This window comes from Rhamphochromis longiceps, linkage group LG10 (genome assembly GCF_057381845.1).
Source record: "Rhamphochromis longiceps isolate RC_006_pf linkage group LG10, R_longiceps_female_GT1.1, whole genome shotgun sequence".
Taxonomy (NCBI): Eukaryota; Metazoa; Chordata; class Actinopteri; order Cichliformes; family Cichlidae; genus Rhamphochromis; species Rhamphochromis longiceps.
The window spans coordinates 9,917,760-9,945,472 of NC_140566.1; the positions used below are offsets into that span (position 1 = coordinate 9,917,760).

At 38.5% G+C, this 27,713-nt stretch overlaps 1 protein-coding gene across 2 annotated transcripts; it reads left to right on the forward strand.

The window, feature by feature from the left end:
* Positions 1 to 111: 111 nt before the first annotated feature.
* Positions 112 to 27,713, forward strand: ophn1 (oligophrenin 1). 2 transcript variants are annotated; one of them, XM_085420104.1, is made up of 24 exons: positions 112 to 849; positions 2,004 to 2,099; positions 2,504 to 2,565; positions 3,222 to 3,293; positions 5,392 to 5,493; positions 5,595 to 5,705; positions 5,826 to 5,930; positions 6,021 to 6,147; positions 6,244 to 6,344; positions 6,455 to 6,546; positions 8,842 to 8,920; positions 12,223 to 12,256; positions 12,437 to 12,499; positions 13,093 to 13,167; positions 15,281 to 15,365; positions 17,263 to 17,321; positions 17,944 to 18,049; positions 18,181 to 18,340; positions 19,037 to 19,184; positions 19,959 to 20,186; positions 21,098 to 21,245; positions 22,010 to 22,060; positions 24,951 to 24,999; positions 26,702 to 27,713. In XM_085420104.1, the coding sequence occupies exons 1-24, from the start codon at positions 696 to 698 to the stop codon at positions 26,711 to 26,713; spliced, it is 2,319 nt and encodes a 772-aa protein (XP_085276230.1). In that variant the 5' UTR covers positions 112 to 695; the 3' UTR covers positions 26,714 to 27,713. The 2 variants fall into 2 exon arrangements, with proteins under 2 accessions (XP_085276230.1, XP_085276231.1); XM_085420105.1 differs by having other exon boundaries at positions 710 to 849; positions 2,509 to 2,565.

Sequence of the window (27,713 nt, forward strand, 5' to 3'; positions counted from 1 at the left end):
AGTGAATTTGTGTTTTCCGACTGCACCTAAACGCAGCATCCATGGCAAACAAATTACTCAAAGTGTCCGGCGAGCCCTTTAAGAACCTTCTGGGTGTGGAAAAGGGGAGTTTTTTGTGTTTCTGTTGCCAGCTGGGTACGCTCCATTGCGCTTTGTCATTGACTTTTACTAAGGATATTGGACTCGGATATGTTTATAATATCGCTTGAAGTAGAAAATATACTCACTAAGAACATATACTCACTACATTGAGGGGTTGGTAAGAGCGGGTTTTAATTTTAGCGATGGAAAGCTTATTTAAGAAAGAACAGTGAGGCGTCATTTAAGTGTGGATTTTGGAATGGGACGCGGTCAGAGGGATCGTAGCTGCTCTTTTAATTACGACACGGTAAGGAGCAAAAAAGTGGTCAGGGCACCAGGATACAATTAAACCGAAGCATTAGCAGCGCGGACGAATAAAAGAGGGAAGTGAGCCTAGGCTGCGGGAATTCACTGTTTCGATCAGTTTATTTGTAACCATCCGTTGCCGCAGGCTCCCACGGACACGATGGTTTCCGAACCTCGGAGCGGAATGTGTGGAGTAGCCTCAAGTGAACAGAAATGAGCGGTGCGTGCCACGGACGAGCGTAGGCAGCGCCTCTGTGGAAAGCGGACTCAGTGTTTCTATTGTGTTATAAAGTCGAGCGGTGCACAAGATGGTTCATCCTCCGCTGGAGTTCAGCGACTGCTATCTGGACAGTCCGGATTTCAGAGAGACTCTCAAGTGCTACGAGCTGGAGCTGGAGAGGACAAACAAATTCCTCAAAGAAGTGATCAAAGACGGGAATAGTGTGATCACTGCAATCAAGGGTGAGCATGCTTAGTTAGATTGCTCTTTTTTGCGATTTGCATGTAGATTTAGGGCTCTGATGCCAATGGATCAGCATCCCCTCCGTTATTTTACGTAGGCCTGCAGGATAAAGTGTGTATTTATGTGGGAGAGGAGTATTCAGGGAGTTGTTATTGCTCTCCAGGGAAAAGCCATAAAAAAGGAGAAAGAGCTTTGAACTGAGAGGCCACAGAGCTGCAGATGTGCAGGATGACCAGCACTATTGTTCCCGAACAGCTGTCTCCTTTTTGGAGGGCTTGCATCAGTCCGTGCATCGCCTCTCCACTTCTCTGTGCGCTCATGTTTAGGTGGGACCATTCCCACTGATAGAATAGGTCAGAGCCAGGGACGCCACGCAGACGCAGAACTGTACATGCGTATATTTGGGTCAGCGTGGCACCCACTGGGGGTGATATTGTTTGTTTTGTTTGACTCACCAAGATACTGCTGTGGAAATCCTGAATGGCAAAGCTGTTCACCTCGAAAACAGAAACTGTCATTGTAGGTACTGTAGTGGTGTTGGGGGGCGGTGAGGGTCCAATAGTAAATCCAGATAATAGTCAGAGGTCACGAGTTGCTGGGACAAAGTCCATGGAAAGCAACACCCCCCCCCAAACATTTTTCAATGTTCATGTCATCCTGCTCATCAGAATGCTCATGTCCTTTAATGCTTTTTCAGCCTCAGCACTGATTGTCATCAAATATGATTTCTTTAGAGCTAAAACACAAGAAGAAAGGGGGTTGGGTGCACAATTGGCTGATGGAAAGAACATTAAACGATTGTTCCACTGAAAAAAGTATGAGGCTAGATACAACTAGCCAAGTTCTCTGGACTAAATAGTCTACAGCAGTGATGTGAAGGGCTCTGTTTTGTTTTGATAGTAAAAGCCAGGCATGACGGGGATAATGTATTGCATTATCAACCACATACTGGCTGCTACACCGCTGCTGAATCCTGCCAAGGATGTCTTTCATACTTTCCGGTTTCCTATCAGGGGAAACATGAAACACCAACTTCTATTAATCTTGGCCTGTTCTTAGATTCATGAGAACTGGACTGAATTTAAAAGCAGTGTATGTAACTTGTCATTAATTACAGATCACGCTTCGTGTTTTTATTTTCTCTCTTTTTCAGGATACTCTTTGGCAGTGCAGAAGTTTTCCCAGACTCTCAGTGTGTTCCAGTTCGACTTCATCGGCGACTCACTGACGGATGACGAGATTAACATTGGTAAGAGTGATAAAGGCGCACTGCCTTGGATTGTGCTTGAGTTTTTAAGCAGTCAGAGTAAATACGTGGCCAGAAATATTCCAATTTATTGTAGTTTTTCTACATTTGTGTTTCCCCGCTTGAACGCGGTGGAAAGCACAGCACTTTTGGCTGTCGGCTGATAATGCCTCAGAATTTAGATAAGAGGAAACATAAGGCTTTGTGTGCTCCACTATAACCTGCCTCGGAGCTCGATGGAAAACGTGCATAAAGATAGGTGGAAATTCTATGAGCATAAATCATAAAGTGAGTTTTGTAAAGTTCTGAGCAAGTGTTATCTGCTGCTTTCCTAATATGTCCTCTGACTCAGCCAGTTTCGATAACACCATGCAAAAGTTATCCTCTTTTGGTGCTTTCCTCCCCAGCGCAGTCGTTCCAGGAGTTTGCTGGACTTCTGCAGGAAGTGGAGCACGACAGGATGATGCTGGTGGGTTATCAACTTCCTCCATGCTGACTGTGCATGCTGCTTGAAGTCTTGCTGGATATCGGACACCGCATTAATTTATCCTGCGCAAAAAGTGATACTGCTTTAAAGGAAACCACTAATGCATTCTGTTTCTTTTTTTTTGCTGTGATGCCATCTTTAATGTGTTCATTTTGTCACACAAGACATGTCAGTTGTGTAAAGGTGTGGCTGCATGCAAGCACTGTGAAGTGTAATGCTGGTAATCATTTTGGTATCACTTCCCCTCTTGGGTTTCTTCTTCTCTTTTTGTTTATGGTTACATATTGGCCTGCTGTTGGTAGAAATTTTGATGCAAGTTTTGTCACCTCAGTTTTTGCTGATTCACACACTTTATTATTCTCCGAGTAATTAAGGCAGGCAGGTTATTATAATGGGAGAAGCAGTTCCTGTTTGAGTGGATTCTCCAGATAGAGATGTAAATCTAAAACCGGAGGTCATCTTGCTAATTGAACTTGCAGCAGGTGCTCAGAACTGTGATGTTTGTTGTTTTGTTTTGTTTTGAAAAGTGTATAGATTTTTAAAAAAATTCAAAACTCTTTACATTATCTTGGAAAGTGAATCTACAAACACAGTATGTTTAGGAGCCGTCAGTAACGGTTTGTTTTTTTCCTGTCCAGGTTCAGAATGCATCAGATCTACTCATCAAGCCCTTGGAGAAGTTCAGAAAGGAGCAAATAGGAGTAACAAAAGTAAGTTCTTTGTTTACCCTGCCTTGTAAGTGACATCACGGCTCATTCCTGTAAATGGCACTGGAAGCACTCGATCTACTTCAGTAGCTTCAAAATGTGCTTCTCTGCATGGACAGTCAGGTCATTAAAGTATATATAACCCCCCTCTCCTTGCCACAAAGACCAGACAGGATGTCATAAGGTACTTCCCCGTATTTGTGTATAAACTATTTTTGAAGCACAATAACCTGTCTCCTTTGTTAAAAACAGGATATTGCAGGTGTTTTTAGTGCGTGCACTCTGTAGTTGAGAGCAGCTCAACAAATTTCTTTATTTCGTTCTAAGGTGATATCATTAAAGTTAGGATTTTATATTGTGATTATTCAAAATGACGTTTGAAAGTCTCATATTTAAAATATTCTCATCAAGCATCTGTTGATTCTGATTATTAAATGTAGCAAAGCCCTGCCCTAATAGATGTACCGCTTAATAAAATCAGGGTACATATTCTTAAGGTATACAAACAGACGGTCAAAAATTATATTAATTTATCTACAGTCAGTACTGAGAAAAACTAAGCCCACCTTTACAGTTTCCATAAGAATTATGAATGAGTAACATCCTGCTAATCAAACTGAGCATCGGTTTGGCACTTTGCTGCTCTACAGAAAACATGGAAAAACTAAAAAAATAAATAAATTAGGAACTACATGTTAGTCTCTACATGTCTCAGTTAGCATGTTAAATGTTAAAGTTCTTGGCAGCACAATTGCAAAAATACTGAATAAATATTTCTTGTTTGGAAGGCTTGTCAGGAGAAAGTCTCTTCTTTCTAAAAAGAACATGGTAGCACAGCGTAGGTTTGCAAAGTTGCATCTGGAGAAACCAAAAGACTTCCATAGCAATGTCCTTTGGACAGACAAGACCAAAGGGGTGTATCTTCACTTTGTAAGAGTGGAGATTTGAGCTTGTTGTGTAGCCACTGGATCTGGGAACTTTTCACTTATTGACTCAACTATGAACTTCTCTATATATCAAAGTATTCTAGAGTCAAATTGTCAGCCGTCAATCCAGTAGCTAAAACTTAGGCCAAATTGTAACATACAACAAGAGAAAGGGCTAGAGCACAGCAGCAAATCCACAAAGAAAAGAATCGAGGTGTAGCAGCGGCTGAGAGCTGTACGTAAATAAATGCCTACATGCCTCAGTGAACCGAAGCAATGTTGTAAAAAAGGGTGGGCCAAAATTCCTCCACTATGACATGAGAGACTGATAAAGCAATACAGGGAACAATTAGTTATAGCTATTAATGTTAAAGCGACTCTATCACAGGGTATGTCATACAAATTTGCATCTACTAACGTTACAATATAGCTATTGAATCTGGTCTTTGATATTTTACAGGGTTTACATTTTCAAGTTTTCACGTTTCTGTCTGTATTTGTACTCATTGTACTTTTTTATTGTCTAGTCATTTATCATTTAGTGAGCACTTACAAGAAAGCTGTAAGCTTTACCATTTTTGATTACTTTTAGCTCGCTACTTTAGCAAATGTTGGTTAAGTTATATTTTTTGAGCTTCATGAACTTGAACTTTTAAGGATTTATTCCTACTACTGTACCAAAACCGTTGCATAATGTTTATTTTATCATTTGTATATTATCAGTTTAGCTAGTGTTTTTTTGTATTTTGCTACTTTTAGCTATCTTTTTAATATTCTCAGCTCGCTTGCTAACTTTTCATGTAAATACAGTGAAAACACATTTATTTTTAGATTTTACAGCTGACAGTTGACACGTACTGGCATTTTAATATTGAGATATAATCTATAGGTTTTAGCATTAGCCTGAGCCTGACTGATAGCAGATGGCTATTAGCAGCAGATTCAAGATGGTGTGTTATCAGCTATATGTATTTTCAAATTTATAAGCCACAATTCTACAACAAAAAGAAAGAAACATGCAAACAGGTGATTTGTAAAAGTTCTCTGTTACATAATTTGACTTGCAGAGGTGACTTTGGAACTGTGAATGCAATGCAAAAGGCAGTACTGAACTGCACACTGGAGTTTGGTGGTCTCTAATAATAAATAATCTTTTTCTACAATCTGTTTTGCAGGAAAAGAAAAAGAAGTTTGATAAAGAGAGTGAAAAATATTACTCCCAATTAGACAAACACTTGAATCTCTCTGCCAAGAAGAGAGAGACTCAGCTTCAAGAGGTTAGTTGAAGTACAACAAATACTTTGCATCACTTGGGTAGGGAAATATATAGGTGAGAACCATTTTAAAAAAGATTATATTTTTGTTGAATTTTCAATAGGCTGATGAACTCCTAGATAAAGAGCGTGCAAACTTCTATGAATCTTCAGTCGAGTACGTATACCAGATACACCAGGTTCAGGACAGGAAGAAGTTTGACGTGGTGGAGCCGGTGAGTGCGGTTTTTGTGCTTCCACGCACATAACAAAACATTGAGGAAATATTCCTGGTGTCATTCATGCATTGTTTGCTTTGACTCTTGTTGTATGTAATGCACACACTCGTTGGACAGGTGCTGGCGTTTCTTCACAGCATTTTAACACTTAACAACCTGACAGTGGAGATGACTCAGGACTTCATGCCTTACAAGCAGGAACTGCAGCTAAGCTTGCAGAACGTAAGCACTGTTACCGACAATGCCATCAGCAAAATTCACTTTCCTTAAATCATATACATTGTTTTAAGTACTTTCCGGTTTTGCCTGCAGACAAGAAACAACTATGAAAGCACTTGTGAGGAGTTGGAGGAGCTAATGAAAAGGATGAAACGGCCTTCCCAGATCTATAAAATGCACAATTTTCCAATGAGGGGTTATTTGTATTGTCAGGAGAAGCGTAAGTGGGTTGCTATATGTTTATGTGGAATCTAGTTGTTTCTGTAGGCTCTTTTTAAAAAACAAAAACAAAAAAAACTGCTTTGTATTCCTCCAGGGGCTCTGGGTATGACATGGGTCAAATATTATTGTAAGTATCAGAAAGAGGGGAGAGTGCTAGTCATGGTACCTTGTGAACAGAAGACTACAACTAAACAGGTGCTGACCCACCTTCAGTAAACACCAAATTTCCTCAGAAGACTTTCTCTTATATTGTTGTCTCCATTATGTTTACTGATTACTTTCCAACTCTCTGTCCTCACCTGAAGGGCCCCATACAGCTCACACTGAAATCCTGCATCCGCCGGAAGACAGAATCCATAGATAAGCGCTTTTGCTTTGACGTGGAAACCATCGAGAGGTTAGTGCAAACAAGCTGAGAAACTGTGAGACAAAAGCCTTATGGGATAAACAGATTCAGGCAGCGAGGTGAACAGGTGGTTTACAAGGACATGGTGTGAAGGCTTAATGGAGTGTAGCCCAAACAATCCCTAAGCAAAGAGCTGGAAACAGATGGCAAACTTTCCGAGGACAGAACACAACAGGCTCATATTTATATAAGCAGGCCAGTCAGGACAACATGCATTTTAATAGCCTCATAAGCCACAGGGATTTCTGTCACACAACAGGTTTGTGTCGTGAAATCGGTAAAAATATTTGGGTTTTCTTTTTTTAAAAAAAGGTTTAAAAGCAGCTTGAATTATACATCGCTCTGAATCCTGATTGTTAACTGAATATAACCAGGAGTTGGCTGTTTGAGCAACTCAAGGTGGCAGTGCTGTCTAATGTAGGAGCTAATGCTGTGAGTTCAGGCAAAGAAAAGCCTGCACAAATGGGCCTGAAAGGCAACTGGCTCTAACCTTTGACCTTAGTGGAAGTGAATTAAAAGTCAAGATTGTTACAGGTCTCTCATATCCTTTGACAATTTAGTACCTGCTTGTTTATTTGTTAAAATTACAAATTGCCGTTTGATTAGCTGGTCTGGATTTAGGGACGGCTCTGTTTCAGGTATTAGAGGTTATCCACAAGATTCCTGGTTTGATGCCGGTCCTATGAGGTGCATTACAAAGTATACATGGGCAAGATGCTGAATCCGAAATAGACCCTGATGCACAAACTGTGTGTGTGTGAGAGAAAATTTTATGCGTAGACTAAACTAGTTCTCTGCAGCCTTATTTAAATCATAGCATTTTGTTAACATTCTGGATTCACTGTAAAGTAAAACCACGATACCAAGGCAATAAATCATCTCCCCTTACGCACTGGTGAGAAAAATTCAAATATTTGGCACAACCGTGTGCCTGTTATGCTTTTGGTTTCACGCACTTCTGATTTCTGTTACATTTGTTTGTTTGTTTTAGAAAAGTCAGCATTTGGCTCACTCGTGTTGATGTTTCTACGGAAGAGCAGAGCTTTGATCTCAGTTTAGACGTATTCTTCCAAACTTTCTAACACAAATTATTCTGTCATTGGGAAAACACCTGCAAGCCTCATCTAACGCCTCACCTTTGGCTCAATTGGTTCCTGTCAGAGGAGCCGCCAGAGCCCCCCACCTGCACTCAAAAGTCCAGCACAAGAGCAAAATATTGTGTGCCGTGATGTTTAACCTACTCAGGAGAGTTGGTTGTAGGTTATTAATTGCTGTCTTATATTAATCTTTGCATCATATAATTAGACCCACGAGTAACTCTCCACAGTGCTCCTAGCCTCAAGTAATAGCACTCAGTAACAGAGTGAGTGTGCTGCCTGTGCACCCGGGTTAGCACTGTTTAAAAATTCACATTTTGCATGAAATTATGGTCCATTATAAATTCCAGCAGTGGAATAAACTGCAGTGTCAATGGGTGAATGTGGTTTGTAGTTTAAAAGTGCTTTGAGTGGTCAATAAGACTAAAAAGTACCTTATTAATGCTAACCTGAATACAGATTACTGACCTACGAGAAAAAATCGGAAAACTGGTCAAAATCAACAATGAGTCTTTGCTTCTAAAAGTTAAATTTCCTTTTTATCCACTCAGCTGTGAAAATATATAAGAAGTTATACTGTCATGTTTACATGCTAACGATTATTATTATTATTATTATTATTATTATTATTATTATTATTGTTGTTACTGTATTGATGCATTAATTTTAAATTTTAAATTCTAAGTAGTAGGTAATAAAGGGATTGTTTCAAAACTGCCTTGCACAGCCTCGTGTTGAATAATGATCATTAAAATGGATTTTGAATTTTGGAAGAGTTTTTTGGGTTTGCTTGATTAGCATAATTGGCAGAACAAGCTTTTAAACTCATTGCACAGTTGTTTTGGTTAACAATTGATTCAGTAGCCTACAAGCTGTAAATTCTGGCACTGGATTTTGTTACTTCTGCAGAGGACAGATTGCAGCAGTGGGTTTTCATCATTTCTTTATGCTTGTCTTATTTATCTCAATTTGTTCCCATCGCTGCCACATGCGATTTAATCAGCTACTTTAAAGACACTTTGTCTCTCCTCAATTGCTAAGAGAATGTGTATGATGTGTACGAGTGTTTCAAACCCCCCCCCCCCCCCCCCCAAAACAAGAGCTGGATATTGAAACAGTACACCCTTTTAACTGAAGGATTAAATTGCAACCTTTGCCTTTTTAATGTCATTTGTTTCTGTTTCCATAGAAACACGCCAGTCACTTTCCAAGCTCTTTCGGAGGGAGACAGGAAGTTGTGGATGGAGGCCATGGATGGAAAAGAGCCTGTGAGTTTGTTTCTCATTTCATTTAGGATTATTCTGTGAAAACAGCTTAACGGCCAAAAAGATTAGCAGAGCAATTTTGTCCCTTCAGCGAGGCTACTGCGCTGGAGCCGTTTCCCTCCATGTGCAGTCTAACACGGGGCTTGTTTTTTATTTTTGTGTTAAATTAATCCTCTTGGATGGTTGCTAAACACACATTGCCTGATGTTAACTGCATGTTTGGATTTGGATTGCACGGAAAACAAAAAAAAAGTTTTATCTTTGCATCATCAAACAGAGAAAACAATCTGGAACTGTGTGTTATTTTAAATGCTTTATGTAAAAAAAAAAAAAAAAAAAAAAAGCTGCCCTTTCATAATTGTTTTTTGTGTTTTGTGTTTTTTTTTGTTTTTTTTCCCTTTTTTCCAATTTAACTTGCATGGCTGCTCAAATTTGACATTTGTTAAGCAGCGCAGGAAAAAAGGCAGCGGGTAGCTCATTATAATTTTTCTATTACATATGTGAGAGCTATGGTGTGAAGCTTGACTTTCACATGAACACACACACCTACGTACAGCTAAATGATGGCACCTGGTTAGTTAAGAGCCTTTTGCTGAATTTGTGCTGAATTGTTTTTCTTGCTTTCTGATTCTTGAAATCACATTTGGGTGTTAATGAAGCCCCGCCTCTAAAACAAAACAAACAAACAACCCCCCCCCCCCCCCCCCCCCCCCCCCCCCAAAAAAAAAGCTGCCGACTTGTTACTCCACCATCTCTCTTCACTCTCTTGTTCAAAGTAACAAAAGTGCCTTTACTAGCAAAATTCCAGTGTTAATTCCTCTTTATGTTTGTAGATGTTATCATTTTTTGCTTTCAGTATTGCCCGCTCTCTGCAGTTCTCACATCACATCTCTTGCCCGCATGTTTTAATGCATTGGTGTTGTGTGAGACACAATGCAACAGTCATTGCCAGGGGATATGAAAATAACAGAACATGCTTTTTAGTACCCTTTTTTTCTGGAGAGTTCCCCCTTTTCTTCTTTATATATTATGAAAGTTGCACAAGAGCTTTTCTGCCCAAAATAAGCTGGAACTGTGAATTTCCAGTGGACTGCAGACTATCTGGCCTTTAGACTTCTGAATACATGAAATTGTCTGAGTTGTAGCACTGCTTTTTTCCATTATTTTTTTCGTTCACTTTATGCAATCCACACAGTGCGGAATGCATTTGCTTTGTTTTCACATGTGCACTCACTGGTCACTTTTTGGGTACGCCTGTTCAACTCCTTACTATTGAAAATATCTCTTTAGGACTGTGAAGACATAGTCAATCTGCTAATGTTCAAACGTAACATCAGAATGAGGAAGAATCAGTGATTTGAGTGACTAAATATTGCTGATTGTTGGTGCCATAGAAGGCCAAAAGCAACTAAGAGAACCAATCATTATGTCAAGCTACACAGAAGAACATCTCTGAAGGCAAAACAAATCAAACTTTGAAGCATCTGGGGTACAGCAGCTGAAGACCACACCAGGTGTGACCTCTGTCAGCTAAGAACAGGATACTGAGGCTACAATACAAATGGACAGTATAAGTCTTTAGTGTAAATGACATGTAAGCATGTATCTGTCCTTCCTTGTATCAACAGTTTAGGCTGCTGGTGGTGTAATGATACGGAGGATATCTTCTTGGCATACTTTGAGCCCTGTTTTACCAGCTGAGCATTGCTGATCATGTCCATTCATCTTTGACCACATTGTACCCATCTTCTGATTACTGCTTCCAGCAGGATAAAAATCCATGTGACACAGCTCAGATTATCTCGCACTGGTTTCTTCACCGCGACAGTGAGTTCCCTGTCCTCCCCAGTCACCAGATCTCAATCCAATAGAGGAGTTGGGGTGGAGTTTTCCATCATGGATGTGACTGCTACCATGCAATCTTCCTTTTTCAGCTGCTCCCTTTAGGGGTTGGATCATCTGCATCCAAGATTTTATGCCGAATGCCCTCACTGACACCAACCTCCCCACCTGACTGGGCTTGGGACAGGCACTGTCATGGTGTGTCGTGGTTGGGTTGATGCTGTAATGGTAATATGGACCAAAACTTCTTAGGAAGCATTCCAGCTTCCAGCATTGTGTTGAATCTTTGCTATGAAGAATTAAGGCAGCTCTGATGGCAAAAACCGATTTATCCTGGTACTAGCAATATGTACCTAATAAAGTGGCCAGTGAGTGTGGATCTTTCTGTACTTCCTCTACTCTTCTTAGTGCACTTCTTTACTTTGATTAACTTCCACGGGTGGAAGTTGGAGTTGCAGAAGTTGACACGATTGAGCCCATATATCACAATATAATATGACACTTAGATCCCTTGAAGCCCTTGTTTTGTTTGATTTCCATGAAATCAAACAAAAGAGCTCTAAGATGCCATCATTCATGAGGCGTCCAATTTTTAAAGAAAGCAATAGAGTTTTGTTGTTTTGGGTTTTTTTGTCCACACCATCTGTCCACTAAGATTCCTGAAATTTGGCTTGGTAGCTTTTGCCATCTTTCTGACAGTTAGACAAACAGCACTGCAAACCTACCTCTGACCCAGCTTTCACTTTGGCAGAGGAATAAGAGAAAAATGTCTGCATGCACTTCTCCAAAGTTTCCTAAGCAACTAGAAATGTTGGCAAGTTTCATGCTAGCCACTGAAATTAAAGTAAGCATCTAAACGTTGTAGGAAAAAGTCCATTTTTATTGTTGGCTAATGTTCTTCTCTAGCATTAGGTTTTCTATCACATCTAGAATTTGTAAGTAATGAACAAAAAAAAAAAAGCCTTGCATAAACTTGTATGGATAAACAGTCATAGATGAACTCTAGGTGTGACTGTTATATTTTACACTTCAGCTGTCTGTGGCTACAAATGCTCGCCCTGCATAAGTGTCTCTGAACAAAGCTGTACCATGTCTCTGCTGGTTTGGAGCTGGCCAGGACCTCTGACTTTCATTAAAGGGGAGGGCAGTGAGCTATTTCACGGCGAGGATCACACACAAAAAAAGTGCTCAAAGTAGAAGTGCGTCCTTTTTCTTTTTTTGTCATTACTGTAGTTATCATGCACTTTCAATCTGCTCATGAGGTAAACTCAAACCAGAACTCAAAAATCATGCTAATATTCTTGTCAACTCCTCTGAAATCCTTCACTGTGCCTTTCAAGTGTTTGTTTCCTCTCATTTTTAAGGATTTATTTTTCATTAGTTCCACTGTGTGTTTGATTTTTTTTTTTCCTGCACAATCCTCACTTTTTTTTTTTTTTTACTGCATCTTTTTTTTATTTCAGATTTATCATTCACCAATTCACAAGCAAGCTGAAAGTAAGTCACTCATCAGTTTCTTCAATGTCTAAAGCTGTAATATTATTTTATGTGGACAGATGCTATACTGTCCTACTTTCCATCTCATGCCATTGAATGCATCCATTTAGCAGTGACAAGTATGTGCTTGATAATCGTGGCTTTTTCGTAAATGTAAATTGTTATTTTTTGTTTCCACAGTGGAACTGAATGAAACTGGATTCAAGTTTGTGCGAAAGTGCATCAATTACATTGAAACAAAAGGTAAATGCTTCTGTTAAAGGATCGTTCTTGCTTTTTTTTTGCCTTTTTAATTTTTCTTCTTTCCCTTAAGGGGGCGTAGTTGAGTCACGTGTGACACATTGACACTACTCCGCTGGCTACTCTCTGTGAGACATGCCCTTCTTTATAATAAGAGTTGTCTGAAATGTAGTATTTTTCACATTATAAAGGATTTTAATCATCACGTTGCTCTCTCTCTCTTGCTTGTTATGTGAGGGTCTATTAAATTCAGAGGTTTTTACCTTTTCTTCACATCTTCCCTTCATGCTCATTGTTGCTAAAACTCACACCCTAATGATTAAAACCTACAGTCACAGTATTTTTCTCCAGTGTCATGATTCATCTTACTGGAATGAAGCTAAGCTCTAAAAACATTAACACGTCTATGTTTTAAACCGAATACACTAGTGAAAGAAAGTGTTTTTGTTTTTTTGTTTTTTTGTATCTGTAATCAAAATCAGGGAACATCAGGAACATTCAAGGGAATCATGTGGGCATTTCCACAGCTCTCTATTTGTCCACGCACTTTTTTTTTTTTTCTTTTGTTTTTAACCTTCCCCATGTCTTCTTCCTAGGAGCCACACAGGAAGGAGTGTACAGGACGGTTGGCAGCAACATCCAAGTGCAGAAGCTTTTAAACGCCTTCTTCGGTAAGCTTGTGAAAATTTGCTACATCTGTCCTTTTACAATGTTTCACTCTGTTAGACTTATTAACACGGCACAACAGGTTCTGCAAGTTTCAATCGGGCATGACAGGGAAACATCTGCTGACTCACTGTCTTGCTTGTGGAAGGCTCAACCTTAAAATTGCTTTAAGCTATATCCATGGTAGCCAGTAGCTGATCATTTTAGCCATGTTAGTTTTATTTAAAACAGATCCATTCCATATTTGTAATGCTGACAGTTAGCATCACTTAAATGGACCATAATTTACAGAATTAACTTCAAACTAGCCACTGAAGCCATAAACTCAGTGTTTTGAAGTGAGAGAGCAAGGGATCTTAAGGGGTCATTTACTAGTATGTCTGCCACTGGGATATGTTTTTGCAGCCACAGGCTGTACATAAAAGATGGATTTGTTTCCTTTTTTTAAAATGTCCAGCAGGGGGCGACCAATGTGGTTGCCAAAGTGCTTGCGGTTCTGCAATAGACCATATCTATTGGTCTAGGCCATATCCTCCTGACAACTGAGGAAAAAAAGAATCTTTAAATGTAACTTCTTTGTGATTTCCTGCCCCAAAAAACACATGAGATATCAATGGAAAGCCAAGGATGTCCTCTGTTTAGTACACCGGCACTTGGTAAGGTAGCTCAAATAAGTAAAAAACAAAAAAAGAAATGGCTATTATAGAGGACATAAAGAATAAGCTGGTTCTCAGAAGATTTCAGATAGAACGTAAAGTTAATTTTGTAAATTATGATGCCTTTTAGAGTCAGACATAAAGATAAAACAGGATGTGCTCAATGACTTGTCAATCACAAGTCGCGGGCTGTCTCTCTTTCAGCAAGATGGTGACAATGAAAACGGTCAGCTCCAGGCTTCACTACAGGATGCCACAAACCAGTTGGTGAAATCACAGTGGCTACATCCATCAGTTATGACACTTCAAGCTGGGGGCAACCACGTTAGTTTAAGGCACCTTGGCCAGGGCTTTCTTTTCAGACTCAGAAACTATGCCTTCATTAGGGTAGAACATTTCAGGTTCAATACCTGAAATAATAATGTGTTTCATAGTAGTGGTGTGAACTTTCTCTGTTTACTCTAGGCTTTCTGCTCCATTTTCCTGTGTGTGCTCAAACAGAAAATAGATCAAACCAGACTTCATTTAAACATCAGTGCATTCAGATCTGATGGATCCCCGCAGCCACATGACAGAGATGTGGAAATTACTTTAGATTTTTTGGTCAGATTAAAATGAAATTAACTTTAGGGATTTAATATTCTTGGTGATAAACAACCTACAAATAATTCAAATAAAAAAAATTGAATTGAATTATTATAAATACAGGTGCTTTATATTTTAAGGTTAAAAACCCTACAAGACTCCAGCATTGTGACAATCCCCTGCAAGCAAGTGCTTGGCAACGGTGGGAAGAAGGAAGAACTCCCTTTTTAACAGGAAGAAACTGCCGACAGAACCGAGCTCAGGGAGGGGTGGCCATCTGCTGCCACTGAATAATTTTCAAATCTCTGTTCTTTTAGTTGCAATCGAGCAGTGCAGAATAGACTTGGCAGCAGGTTAGGATCACGCATGAAAACATTTATATATTTTCTGCATTAGTAGCTGAATGCTAAACGAAGTCGGCACATTTTGCACTGCTGCAACTGTAGTTGACAATTTGGTGAAAAAAAAAAAAGAAAGCATCTTTTCCAGCCAATTTGAAACCATAACCTGCCCTGGATCAGGTCAGGACAAGTTGCTATAGTAACTGACCAGGTAAAGCGAGAGCCACCTTCGTGATACTTAAAACTCTGACTTTGAGCTCACCAGACCTCACTAACACATTAATGTTGCTTGTAGTAAACCCCTCTGTTCCTGATGACAGTGGGTCCTTTGAGGTTGCTGTAGAGCTGGCGTTCTCCCCCAGCTGTGTGGGGGAGATGTGTGTAAACATAACTGTGAAGGAATGCTGCTGTTGCTCTTTTTTGTCAGATGTCCTCAAGATGCTTATCTGTTATACAATGTGGTCCACACATGTCACATCTAGTTAATGTCTTTGAGTAATTAAGGTAGCATGAGCCTTTTTCCTGCTCTTTCATAGACTCTGCAAACCCAGGAGATGTGGATCTCCACAGCAGCGACTGGGATGTTAAAACAGTCACAAGTGCTTTGAAGTTTTATCTCAGGTATGTGTGTGTGTTTACATATGACATTATATTATATTATTTCATTATTATTATTATTATTATTATTATTATTATTATTATTATTATTATTAAATGCCTTTTAATTGGTCCAGGGTAGGGCTGAACGATATATCGCATTTGCGATAATATCGCGACATGATCAAGTGCAATTTTCTAACCGCAAAGGCTGCGATTATACTCTGGACATGTCCAAATTCATGGGCTGCATCCTCCTGAGGCCGCATTTGTAGACCGATTACGTCACAGCGACGCGCCGAAGGCTGTCCAAATTACTACCATATCCCAGAATTCATAGCGCGGCCCAGCCAAACTCCAGTTTCCAACAATGGCGGCCGCTACTAAGTTTTAAAATTACTCATACTAATCTTTCTGGGTCACAAAATAAACTTTTAAAATATTTTCAGGCGAGAAAGTAGTTGTGTAAACATCAAATATCTGCTCGGTTTATCAAGATATCCCATATTTGCAAAAGTGCTTCGACGTTTTCAGAGGCGTCTGCTACCCACCAGCTCGACAGCTAGCCGGGAGCTCGAGGGTTACTGATGCGGCCGAGAACGGCACATCATTTTCAGATCACCGCGGAGTTTCGCTGCTCGGGTTAAACGTGATATATAAGTCACTTAGACAACCTAAAAATGTTATTGTTGGGCTTTTTTCAGTGTTTTGTTTGTTCGTGAGTAAATCGGTTTGGCTGAGATTAAAGTTATTAGATTAGATAAAATAAAACTTTATTAATCCCCCGGGTGGGTTCCTCCTTGGTTTTCACACAGCTGACTAAACGTCAAACAGAAAACTTATTAAACAGAAGTATGAGACAGTCGAGAATTTACGCCAGTGTCTGGTTATATTTTAGATAGCAAGAAGCAGACGGCCGAGTTTATTAAACTCCACCGAGACAGCGGTGACGCTAATCAGAACTAGCCTTCTGATTGGCTAGACCGTCCAATTTCACGCCTTTAAATTTTAAAGGCGTGTTTGTGTGTGTGTTTATACAATTGCTATTATGTTTGCACTTTATGTGTAATGTTACTGACTGCAGAGATCAGTAAGATGTGTGTATTTTTTATTTATTAGTTTTATTTATTTAATATTATTTTTTAATTGAATGACTGTCTAGTAGTTCACAGATGTCGAAAAACTGAGTGTGGTAAAGCCACTGATTTTGTTTATGTATATTTCTGCAATCTGCACATTGTACTGACTTTCATTTTAATGTTTACACCAGGGTTCCTTGTCAGCACTTTATGCTCAGATGTTTGTAAGCTAAAAATAAACTATTGTGTATGTTCAAATATACTGTTGTGATTGAAGAAGTTAAATAAAAATGTCAGTCATCAATTCATGCATCACCTCATGTCATCATAACAGAGGTCTGTCTTCCAGGAAAGAACAGTTTAAAATTAATGTAATATAGTATTGGCCATACTATATGATGTATTGCTTGTCTTTGTTTAATAATACAGAAGACAAAGACCTTAGAAAATAATCGCATATCGCATCGCAATCGCAATATTGGGGCAAAAAATCGCAATTAGATTATTTTCCATAATCGTTCAGCCCTAGTCCAGGGTCAGATTTGTTTATATTCTTACATGCACTTTTGTAAAATATATAATCACAGGGTTGTAAAATCCCCAAAGTATTTTTCCAGCATTGATTGTATAATATTTACAGATGTGGATCTGCACATCTGAAACACATTTTTATTACCACATTAACAAATGTGGGCTTGACAGAAGATGCACTCGCTTTCTCTCGCTCTCTGTCTCATTACTTTCTAGTGTAACTCTATACTGAGGGAATGCTGCTTTTTGGCTTTGTCGTGTTTTTAATGTGGTGAGTTATATTGCACTTGTGTGTTCTTATTTATTTGCAGGAGTTTGTCTGAACCTCTAACGACCTACAGTCTGCACAGAGACCTCATGTGTGCTGCAAGTAAGACGTGTTTTGGAAGTGATCCATTGCTAAGACCGGGGAGGTTATGTTCTAATGTGTGCCTCCTCTCTAAAATCTTTCCTTGAATCTAGACTTACCAAAGGCTTGTGTTATGTATATTAACATGGTCCAATCCAGTTGGTTTTCTGTTTAACTATGCCAGGGAAATGGAAAGTTAAAGAGTGACATGTGCTTTTTGCACTTGTACTTCTTTAAGTACAAGTGCAACACTATACAACTCTGGACACTAAAGGAAATCTGAGACTCCTATTTGTTTTTATCTGTCACACAGCAATACTGTAAAAACCAAGAAGACGATGACTTTAATAGCATCAGCCTCATTCTGTCAGGATGTTGCATTAAGGCAGCTGGTGGCCTCAGGTTCCTGGAAATGCCATTCATTATAGGAAATGGGGGGCTTCTTGTTATATGGCCTGACATTCTGGAGACACTCTTTTATTAGTTTCACGACGGTGCAGAAAGGCTGTTGCCCAGTCCATGCTCTCTCAGAAAGTGATGCTGTTTTTGGTTGTGATTAACACAGAACGATTGATTTTATTGAGATGACATAAAAGGAAAATGAAATGATCATGATTTCTATAACTTCTTGTCTGTGTGACAGAGTCAGATAATCTGGACATTCGACTGAGTGAAATCCATTCACTTACCTACAAGCTGCCAGAGAAGAATCGGGAAATGCTGGAGATGCTTATAAAGCACTTGGTGAAGTAAGTGCGAGCTTACTCGAATGCGACTTGCACTGCAGCTCTTCCTGTCGTTCTAGAAGGAGCTCTGTTCGTGTGCCACTGGCTGTTTTGAGTTAGTGTTTTACTCAACCCAGCCTTCCATTTGTTGACAGCGTGTGCAGCCACAGCAACGAAAACTTGATGACTTCTTCAAATATGGCGGTTATCTTTGGGCCTACGCTAATGAGAGCAAAGGAGGAAACTGTGGCGGCCATGTTGGATATCAAGTTCCAAAATATCGTGGTTGAGATTCTGATAGAGCACTGCAAAAAGGTACGGCTGAAGTGATGTCGTTCACCCAGAGAGTTGTGAGACCATTAAAATTCATAGGTATATTAAGCTATTACTGTTGGTGCTTTGCTTAACGTAAAGTAAGAAAAAGGGGGAAAATTGAAAACGTGGCTCAGTCCAAAGGTAATAAAATCTACCTACCAGCACTTTTAAAGCCAACTAATCAACATGTTGCCTCCTTTGTTTTGGAGTGTAAAACACAGCTGAGGATTTCTTTCCAAGCTCTTCTTTTTTTTGTCTTGGCAAGGCTGCTGAAGGCTTTGGAGTTTCCTGTACATAACTGCCAGTAAAACAGCAAATTGCTGTTTTTATGGTTTGGGTTTTATATGAGTTGACTAAAAAAGTCCTCAGGACTGAGCCAGGCTATCTGACTGTCCTGCTGGTTGCTCTACATCTATGCTTTTAAAGCGACTTTGCGTAGAACAAGCAGCTTTGTGTTTGTCACCGCTCTAGTCATTAAGTTACTACTTTGGTATTTGTGCTTTTTTTTTCTCTCTTTGTTGTTCTATGTTAATGTCATTCGTAAGAAAAAAAATACTTTTCTAGTTTATTTTTTTCTTTTTCATGTAAAGACTTTTTACTTCTTTCAGCTGAGACTCTGTGGAGCTGAAAAAGTAGCCAGTGAACTAAAGTGTTACTGTGACTTTTTTTCTTTTTCTTTTTTCAATATGGTTGCAGATCTTCAGTCATATGCCAGAGGACAGCACTGCCCCACCTGTCCCTCCCCCGCGGATCAACCCGAGAAAACGGCAACCCATCACAATCTCCAAGCGACCGGCTCGTGTTTATCAAGCTCTTAGTCACGAGCTTTATCAGCACACTGAGAGTAATTATCAGCCTCTCTTAGCCTGATTGTCACCATCATCCTCATCATTATCCCATGCTGTCTTTGCTGAGCATACAGTAGATTTTTTTAAAAATGTTGTTTTAAAATATATTAATTAATTCATTTTATTCTTTAAAAAGACTCGTACCACAGCGTACCTGCAGGGTCATTTCTTGACATTTTCGAAATAGGATTTATTGGTGTGTGTGTGTGTGTGTGTGTGTGTGTGTGTGTGTGTGGCAAAGCAGTTATTACATACTTCAAAACTTGGAATTTGTTTGTTAAATTCTATTCTGTTTCTCTTCTATTATGATTCTCTATCTGTATCATCTTCAAATGTTGTTAGAAAATAATTTGGTGCTTCCTTTTTTAAAAAATAATTAATTTTGAGCACAAATAAATGTATCTACAATTTGATCTCACGTTAATCTTTTTTTTTTTTTTTTGTCAATTACTCAGGCTAAATCATTCAATTTACTGCTTTATTGAATCTGTTGCTAAGTGAAGTGGCTGTAACTCTTGTCTTTTCATAGACAGTGCGAGAGAAAGTTTGGGTGCATGCAGCTTGCTATGTTTGCATTGTGTGCGTTATGTGGCCAAATAACATGGTTATATGGTTAATCCAGAGCTCGAATGATCAGTTTCTGTGCATTGTAATTATTCTAATAATAGTACAAGTTTACCAGATTAACGTCACAGAGTAAAATATTTCCATATAACTTCATGCTTTTAATTTACAGCAACCAAACTGTTAATGTTGCTTCTTTGTAACAGATGGTCAGAGTGACAATTCCAACGTGGATGATGAAAACCCAGTGAGCCCCACTCCCATACAGCGTCAAAGGAGACAAGTATTAGTACCCAGAGCAGCTATCCGTCAAGACAGGCAACCAGAATCTGATGCTTCTTCAGCAGGGAATGGGGAGCCTGGGATCTACGTGAGCAGGGTGCCATCCTTTCAGGGCAAAAAAACACCTGCAAAAGGAGCAACCACCAAAGAAGGTGATTTAATGGAAAATTCCCTATCTCATACATGCTCGTCAGCAATGAAAAAAGGCCTCTTAGAGGACAGAGGGATACACAGAGTATGAAAAGCAAAGTGGTAGTTTATTATGGCCAAGATCTGGGTAGTCGAGTCTGGAAGAAAATGTTCAACATTCTCAGGCAATGCATGTGGCTACATGTAGCATTTAAAAATCATTAATCTTTCCCATTGACTTGCTCTTTTATCATTAACATGTTTCTTTTACTTTTATACTAATAGTAACAATCATGCCTATTGTGTTGGTTTACGACTTTGTGTGTTTCAGCTTGTACAACGGCTGTAACTTTGATGCCACTGTGTCTGTCAATTTATTATTTAATTATACACTGCTATAACCTTGGGAAGTAAACAAGTTTAAACTGAGCTTTTTATTTGTTTAAAAAGAACTCTATGGCAAGAAGCAATCATAGTAGAAGATCTCCAGAGTTAATTTATGAAGCAGAGTGTTATGCAAGCATTTAGAGTGAATGAAGCAATGAAGCATGGCAGTCGCTTGGTTGCAGATTTTAAGCTTTTTCTCATTTGTTAACTGTCCATCATATGAATTGAAGAAGTATTGATTTTAGTTACCAGTGGCCTAAGATGGCCCATTTATAGTATTTATGCACTCATAAAAGCCTTATTTGATGAAAAAAAAAATCTATTTAAGCAAATGTTGATTACACTATTTTTCTACAGCCTGTGGTGTTTAAAATATCAGTATTACATGACATCATTTCATGCTTTCACTTGTAATGTCAAGTGTATTGTCTTTACTGAATATATCAGGAGTTTATCTCAGATAAATAACTGCACAAATGCACTTTATGTGAACTAGTCCAACCCACAATCTCCTGAAATCTCCTGAAAAAAGGGTTATTTTTTTCAGGAGATTCTGATGGTCTGACCAGAACAAGGTCCACGGAGAAACAGCAGATTTGTAGACCCCCAGTTAGGCCTCCTGAGCCACCGTCCAGGTTCCCCGCTCCACAAAAGCTTCCAACTGCAGCCAGCAGTGAGGGCACAACCACATCCTAGTAAGTACTCTTCATACATGCAAAAGTCTTACAACACATGCTTATATATTTAACTGCAGTGTGTGCAAAATTATTGAGCTTAAATTGTGGTTGACATGAAAATTCCAGTAACTCAGCAGTGCACAATGCCACGTTAATTAAACCACAAAATAATAGTTATTATGACACTAATGCTGAGAGACAGGCCACAAGTTGGAATAAAAACAATGAAACCACAAATCTGTTCTGTCATCGCTGCAGACTACTGATAGTGATGTCATCATGATGTCTCTTTAAGATACCTTGCACAGCACATAAGTCTTCAGTTAATGCCATAGAGCTATACAGCTGATTGAATTAACTTTAGGAACTGTAATGAAGCGTATTGTGATTTTTTTTTTTTTTTTTTTTTTTTTTTTCTCTCTCCACCTCTGGAAGTGGAAAGAGAACAAAGACAGAAATAAAAGGATAGTTATGAACTAGGCTCCATTCATCAGGTGAAAGGAACATGACTGCAGCTCAGCAATGTTTCTAAATAAGCAACTGTTTGCTTCAAAAAAATTGCCACATTACTAAATAAAGATAGTATCTGTTGCTGCCTCCAAAATAAGATTTGTCAGATTTAAGTTGTTTTTCTTGTTAGAGTATAATAATACAGAGCATGTTGGCTCTGCTTAAAATAAATGACCACAGCTGCAACAGCAATGACTGATGGCAGTTTTAAATCTTAAATGCATCATATTGTCTGTGTACAGTGTCAACATCTCTACTATTTTTTTCCCCAGCGTTGCATCTAAAACAAAGTTTTTTGAAAACGCCTCCAGGCAAGTCGGCAGGTATGTAAATGCTTTCTTATCAGGTATGCATGCATGTATATATTTTTACATGACAGCTGATGTTCATTTAAAAAAGCTTAGCAGAAGGTGAGACTGATTTAACAAATTCATGTGTACAACTCATTGTCTGTAAAGCTGTGTACATGTTGTTTTTTCCCTGTAAAATTAAAGACAGTCAGTCAGATCATAAATAGCAATCTTACTCCTAAGACAATGCCATGATTTTCTGAACTACTGTTGGACAGCTGGACACAGACAGCTTGCAGCTAAATACAATCAATGCTCTAGAAGGCTCTCAAAAACCCACTCAGCATTGCAAAATCTTAATTACATTTTTGAATAAATACTAAATATGATTTCCTAAACTCTGAAATGAGATTAAATTTTGTACTGCAAGCTGTAGAAGAATAGTACCCTGTATTGTTAAATGTGACACATTTAAGCAATGTTAATTAAAATGGATTGCCCTTTATTAAAAATAAATTATGTGCTTTTAGGTGTTGTTTGCAAATGCAGAAGAAGAGCTAGGGTTTAAAAATATGAATAGCTTGCATATAGTAAAACCTTGATTTGACAGTTACAAAACCATGATATAGATATTGGTAAGTTTTGAGTTGGAAAGGTTTGGACACAGTTATTTTGAGGGCTGATCTAAGTAATTGCATACGTCTCTGTAATGGTTTCCCTATTAATATACAAAATAAACACAACATGATTTACTATTGTTTGCAATAGGCAAGGTAACACGTGAAAAGCAGCCGAAGGTTCAAAGTTTTAATTTTTTACATTAATGTGCAAAAAAACAGTTTCATTATTCTTTTTTTTTCTATGAATCCTTAACTTGAAGATCTTTTGTTTTGATACAAACAGATATGTTGGTAGCGTAGTGGTTAACACGTTGGCTTAGTAAGCGAAAGGTCACTGGCTTCAATTTCAGCTGGAAACACAAATCAGGAAGGGCATCCAGCATCTATTCTGTGTCCTTGCTCTCATCTCTTTACCCTGACCCACACACAATGGCTGCCACTCCCTGAGCCTGGTTCTCCTAGAGGTTCCTTCCTGTTAAAAGGGAGTTTTTCATTCCTGCTGTCACCAAGGGCTTGCTTTATAGTGCTGATTGTTGGGGCTTTCTCTCTACTATTGTAGGGTCTTTACCTTACAGTATAAAGTACCTTGAGGCGACAGTTGTTGTACCTCGGTGTTATATAAATAAAATGTAATTAATTAATACATTAAAATGTTGACATTGAAAATGTGCTAGAATAGTGTTCCTCCTATTCAGGTGTCACTGAATGTAATTTGGGATTACTGTTGCCCAAAGCTGGCTCTGTGTGAGAGTCTTTTCTTTGACTTTTATAAATACCTAAAGCATCATGCAACATACAGAAGTAATTTGGTGAAGCATTACTATGTGGATCAGTTGGGATCTGATGCTTGGCTATGTTTTGTGTACTTGTAAACAACCGCAACATTTAATAAAGGACACTTTGAATATGTCAAATTTATGCATGTGTGTTCGTAAGTGTCTGCATTGTTAGTCGGATAAACTTTCCACTCCTACTTTTTTTTTCCCCAGTTGCGATATCACTCTGATTTTTCCAACTTGGTAAATCTGTCACTTTGTGTGTCAGGTGTTCTACTTTTTGGATAATTATTTATAAATTCAAGTTTACTTGGTTTGCTCTCATTTGGAGCTTGCAGACTGTGTGTTACGAGTGTGTGAGAGAGAGTGTGTGAGAAATAAAACAGCCTCACACACACTCGTGGAGAGATGGAAAACCTGTTCCTATGGGCTCTCTTAGGCTGCCCCCTTTCACAGTCCCTTTTGTGAGGTGGAAAAAGACACACATGTTCTTTGATTTGCAAGTTAAGGTCCTTGCCGTTCACCCTGTAGCTGCTATAAATAAACAGTGTCCAAATGGGAAGAACTAGTGGGAGTGTTATCAAAGAAAGATTATATCCTCATTGTTCTTTAGAGCGTTCCCTTTGAAATTGATGTTCAGTTTATATAAACACGACAAAAAGGGAGGCTAAGCAGCTCGTAAACATTCAGTTTTTGAAGATGATGTCTTGGCTTTGTCAGGACATCTTTTGGGGTGTTCCAGCTATGCAGTGGCTAGTACCCAGTTGGTGCTGGCTGTCTGATCCCACAGAAAGTACTGGAGCATAAACGTAGCGTTTCCTGTATATGTGGCTGTGTAGAGTAGTTAGAGCAATTTTGAAATAATGAAAGGACCTAATTAACTGAGCTAGACTGTGGTGCAACCTAGGATAAGGTGGATAATGGAGGAGGTGGATAATGTTTACCATATGACATGGATGAATGTTCCCGGTCATTTACCCGATTAGCAGGTGTCAGTGGGAGGCAGTATAGGAAGAATTCAAACCAGAGGAGAAACTGTTTTTTTCTCATGCCAGGAAGCCTTGGATCCTGACATGTATGCTGAAGTTAAATTTAACACTTCACTTTTTCACACCTTCCTAAAATTGTTGGGGACAGCAGACACCCGTTCATGGCAGAGGTATGCCCTGATTGCAGACATCTCTATGAGCATGATGAAGCGAGACTGGTTTGAAAAACATATCAAGAGCTCAAATTGTTATTTGGCTTCTGAACTGCCCAGATTTCAGTCAGATCTAATATCTGTGGAATGTGCTGGGGAAAGAAAACAGCACACAACTTGCAGAACATGGATATGTGCTACTAATGTCTTAGCACCTAGTGTAAGAAATGTTTTGTAAAAACAGTAAACATTCTGTTACAGATTATTGTTTAATAGAATTACATTCACAACAAGTTGTGAAAAGCTGGTGAAATAGTGTTTTAAACCATCTATGTGTTTGTAATGTTTTTGTTTTTGGTGTTTTGTTTTTTTCTCTTCTATCTTAGTCCAGCGGGTTCACCATCAACATCGGCAGTAACGACGGTAAAAAAAGAGGTAACATTAAATAGATGTATTCAGTATTTGTAATGCTCTTCAGTCTTTCTCAAAGTAGTAAACTGACATACTGATGCTTGTGGGGGATTCACCTGCCTTCACATTGTAACACACTGGGTACCACTTTAATGCTATGTTAACATTTTAAGTTTCTATGTAGTAAGGTGTAGTCTGTCAGCTCCGGAGAAGAAGAGAAGCTTTCATATTGAATACGTTTTAATGTGTGTTCAGTGTCATTTAATGTACATTTAAATGCGAAATATTATTACTTTTTTCCCGCTTTTTCCCCAGTTTCTTCAACTCCTTGTGTTAAAATATAATTAGAAACAGTTCCTGACCAGGCGTTAGTATGTTAAAGCTAAGTGTATTATAATGTGTATTTTGAATTTATAGTGTGTTAGTTGTGATTGTCCACATGCTCACTTACACTCTCACCCATTACAGATTGGCAGCAAATCACGATGCTCTCAGTTGATGGATGTACAGTGCTGTGAAAAAGTATTTCCATCTTAAGTCTCCCAATACAAGCACATAACCTTAGCTACGGAGGCTGCTGTAGGACAAACACCTTTATCAGAATTTAAGACTGTACTCTGTAACTGCTCCAGACCACCAACATGTTTCTACTACTATTTCTGTATAAAAAAACTTTTTTGCACACACTCAATTTGAACATATTTGAATAATATGAAGTATAATATGAAATATTTAAATAATATCAACACTTTATGTACTTCAGAGTTTTAATTTTTACCCTGGATCAAATATAAAAACTGGCCACCGTTCATCTTCGGTGAGTGCAGGTTGTCAGCCTACTGTTTATCTCAGATGTCAACATGTGTCCATTTCTGTTTATTTTGGAGGAGAAAATTCCCAAAGTATGAGTTGATGAGTGAAAACTGTCCACTGACAGTTGTTGCTAAGGATATCATGAACTTTTCTCTCAGTAAGCATTGCTGTTTTTTGCCACTGTTAGCCAGCGTTTGAAGTATATCTAACACGTGGGGTTTTTTTTTTTTTTTTTGGTTTTTTTTTTTTTTAAAAACCACTTTAGCCTAACATTAGCTGGCATAACCAGCTGTTGTTGTTTAGCCGGCTCAGCTGTCTGGAGATGGGACGGTTGCATGTCTAATCTGCTGACAATTTCAGGAATGAATAAATATATTTATGCACTGTTTTTGTACGTTAGAGCCCTGACTGCAGTTCAGAGGCTTGAGGTGAGGAGCAAGAGCAGTGGTGTTTGAGGAGAAGGAAATGATTATAAAATGATGATGAAAATATATCCCCATTACACAAACATATACATTATACATGACCGTATGATCATTTAGCATATGTACAAATGTTAACATTATAGCTTGAGCTAGTTATGATCTATCCTATGGTCTGTCCCAGCCCTACACTGTATATTTTTAATGGATTCATTCACTGTTTATGAGGACACATTCCCTCAATAAATGCAATAATAATATTAAAATTTAGTTGACGATCTGAAACGTGTAACTGTGGCAAATATGCAAAAAAAAGTACATACAGCTTCTGTACATCACTTCCTGGTGTAGTATGACGTTTGTGTAGTATGCTGTGCAGTGGATGAAGTTTACATTTAAGATTTCAAACAGCAACACCAAACGACTGGTGACTAAAATGTTCTTACATTCTTTCCATATTTGAAAGAGGCTGTCTGTGTTCCTTTTTCTAGGAATTTAAGTGAGGAAGATGTGGCTGACATCATGGGACCTTTGGGAGCACATCGAGCTGGAGGGAGTCACCACTAATGAACTTAAATCAATCCAGTTTGTGTAAAAATAGACTGAGGAAATAGCTCTTAATTGAATTACTTGGTGTAAGGATCTTGTTGTGAAGCGAAGCCGTAGCAGACTGACTTTTTAAGGAGTTCGCAAAGTTACTGGTTCTGTGTTCAGTTAGCATTCCAAAGTTAGGCTGGAGTAAAAATAATTTACCTTTGTTTATTTTGTTAAATAAAATCTCTCTTGTCCTTTTACAGTGTTTAATAGTTTGATTTGGTCATGACACCAACTGTGTTTGTCGGGGTAAACTGCAGTGCTGGTTATAACTTGTTGCTAACACAAATCTCCCAAAGAAAACTAATTCATTTAAAACTGCCTAAATTAGTTTAATCATTGTACATTAGTAAATGTGAATTTTTACTCTCGCTAGATTTTGAATAGGATTATGAAGTGGCCCGCGTATTATACTTGCAACAAGAAAAACTACAGTGTGTCGTGTAAGTTCTTTTGCTGATGAGCCAGCTAAAACATTGACACTGATCAGAAAAATACTATTTTTTTTTTATTTATTTATTTTTTTTGTCAATCTGGACAAAGGGTAAGCAAACACTTTGGTTAACCTATTCAAAGTCACTTTTATGAGGCATTACAGAGAAGTACTTATGCCGTCACCTCCGATCTTGTCAGTGTAGTTTGAATTCACACTGAATGTAGTGGTAGCGTTAACGCAGCTCAAACATAAAACAAACTTGACTGTTAGAGTATGTGAAAATAACACTCCAGTGTTTTTGCTTCCATTTCTGTGTTCTTAAAATTGTTATGTAAATTTTACACTTGTGTGTTATGTGTTTGTTGATATCGTTGTTTTAATTTTACATTTTTTTTAATCCAGCTTTTAAAATTCAGGTTGATTTCTGGTTTAAAAAAAAAAGGAAAAATAAACTGAAGGACTTCTAAACCAGA

Excerpts from the sequence above, each read along its gene's own strand:
- ophn1 (XM_085420104.1), top strand. The coding sequence starts at position 696 with ATGGTTCATCCTCCGCTGGAGTTCAGCGACTGCTATCTGGACAGTCCG. Across the intron at positions 2,100-2,503 it reads GGATGACGAGATTAACATTG|CGCAGTCGTTCCAGGAGTTT; the intron begins GTAAGAGTGATA and ends TTTCCTCCCCAG. Across the intron at positions 12,500-13,092 it reads CAATTACATTGAAACAAAAG|GAGCCACACAGGAAGGAGTG; the intron begins GTAAATGCTTCT and ends TCTTCTTCCTAG.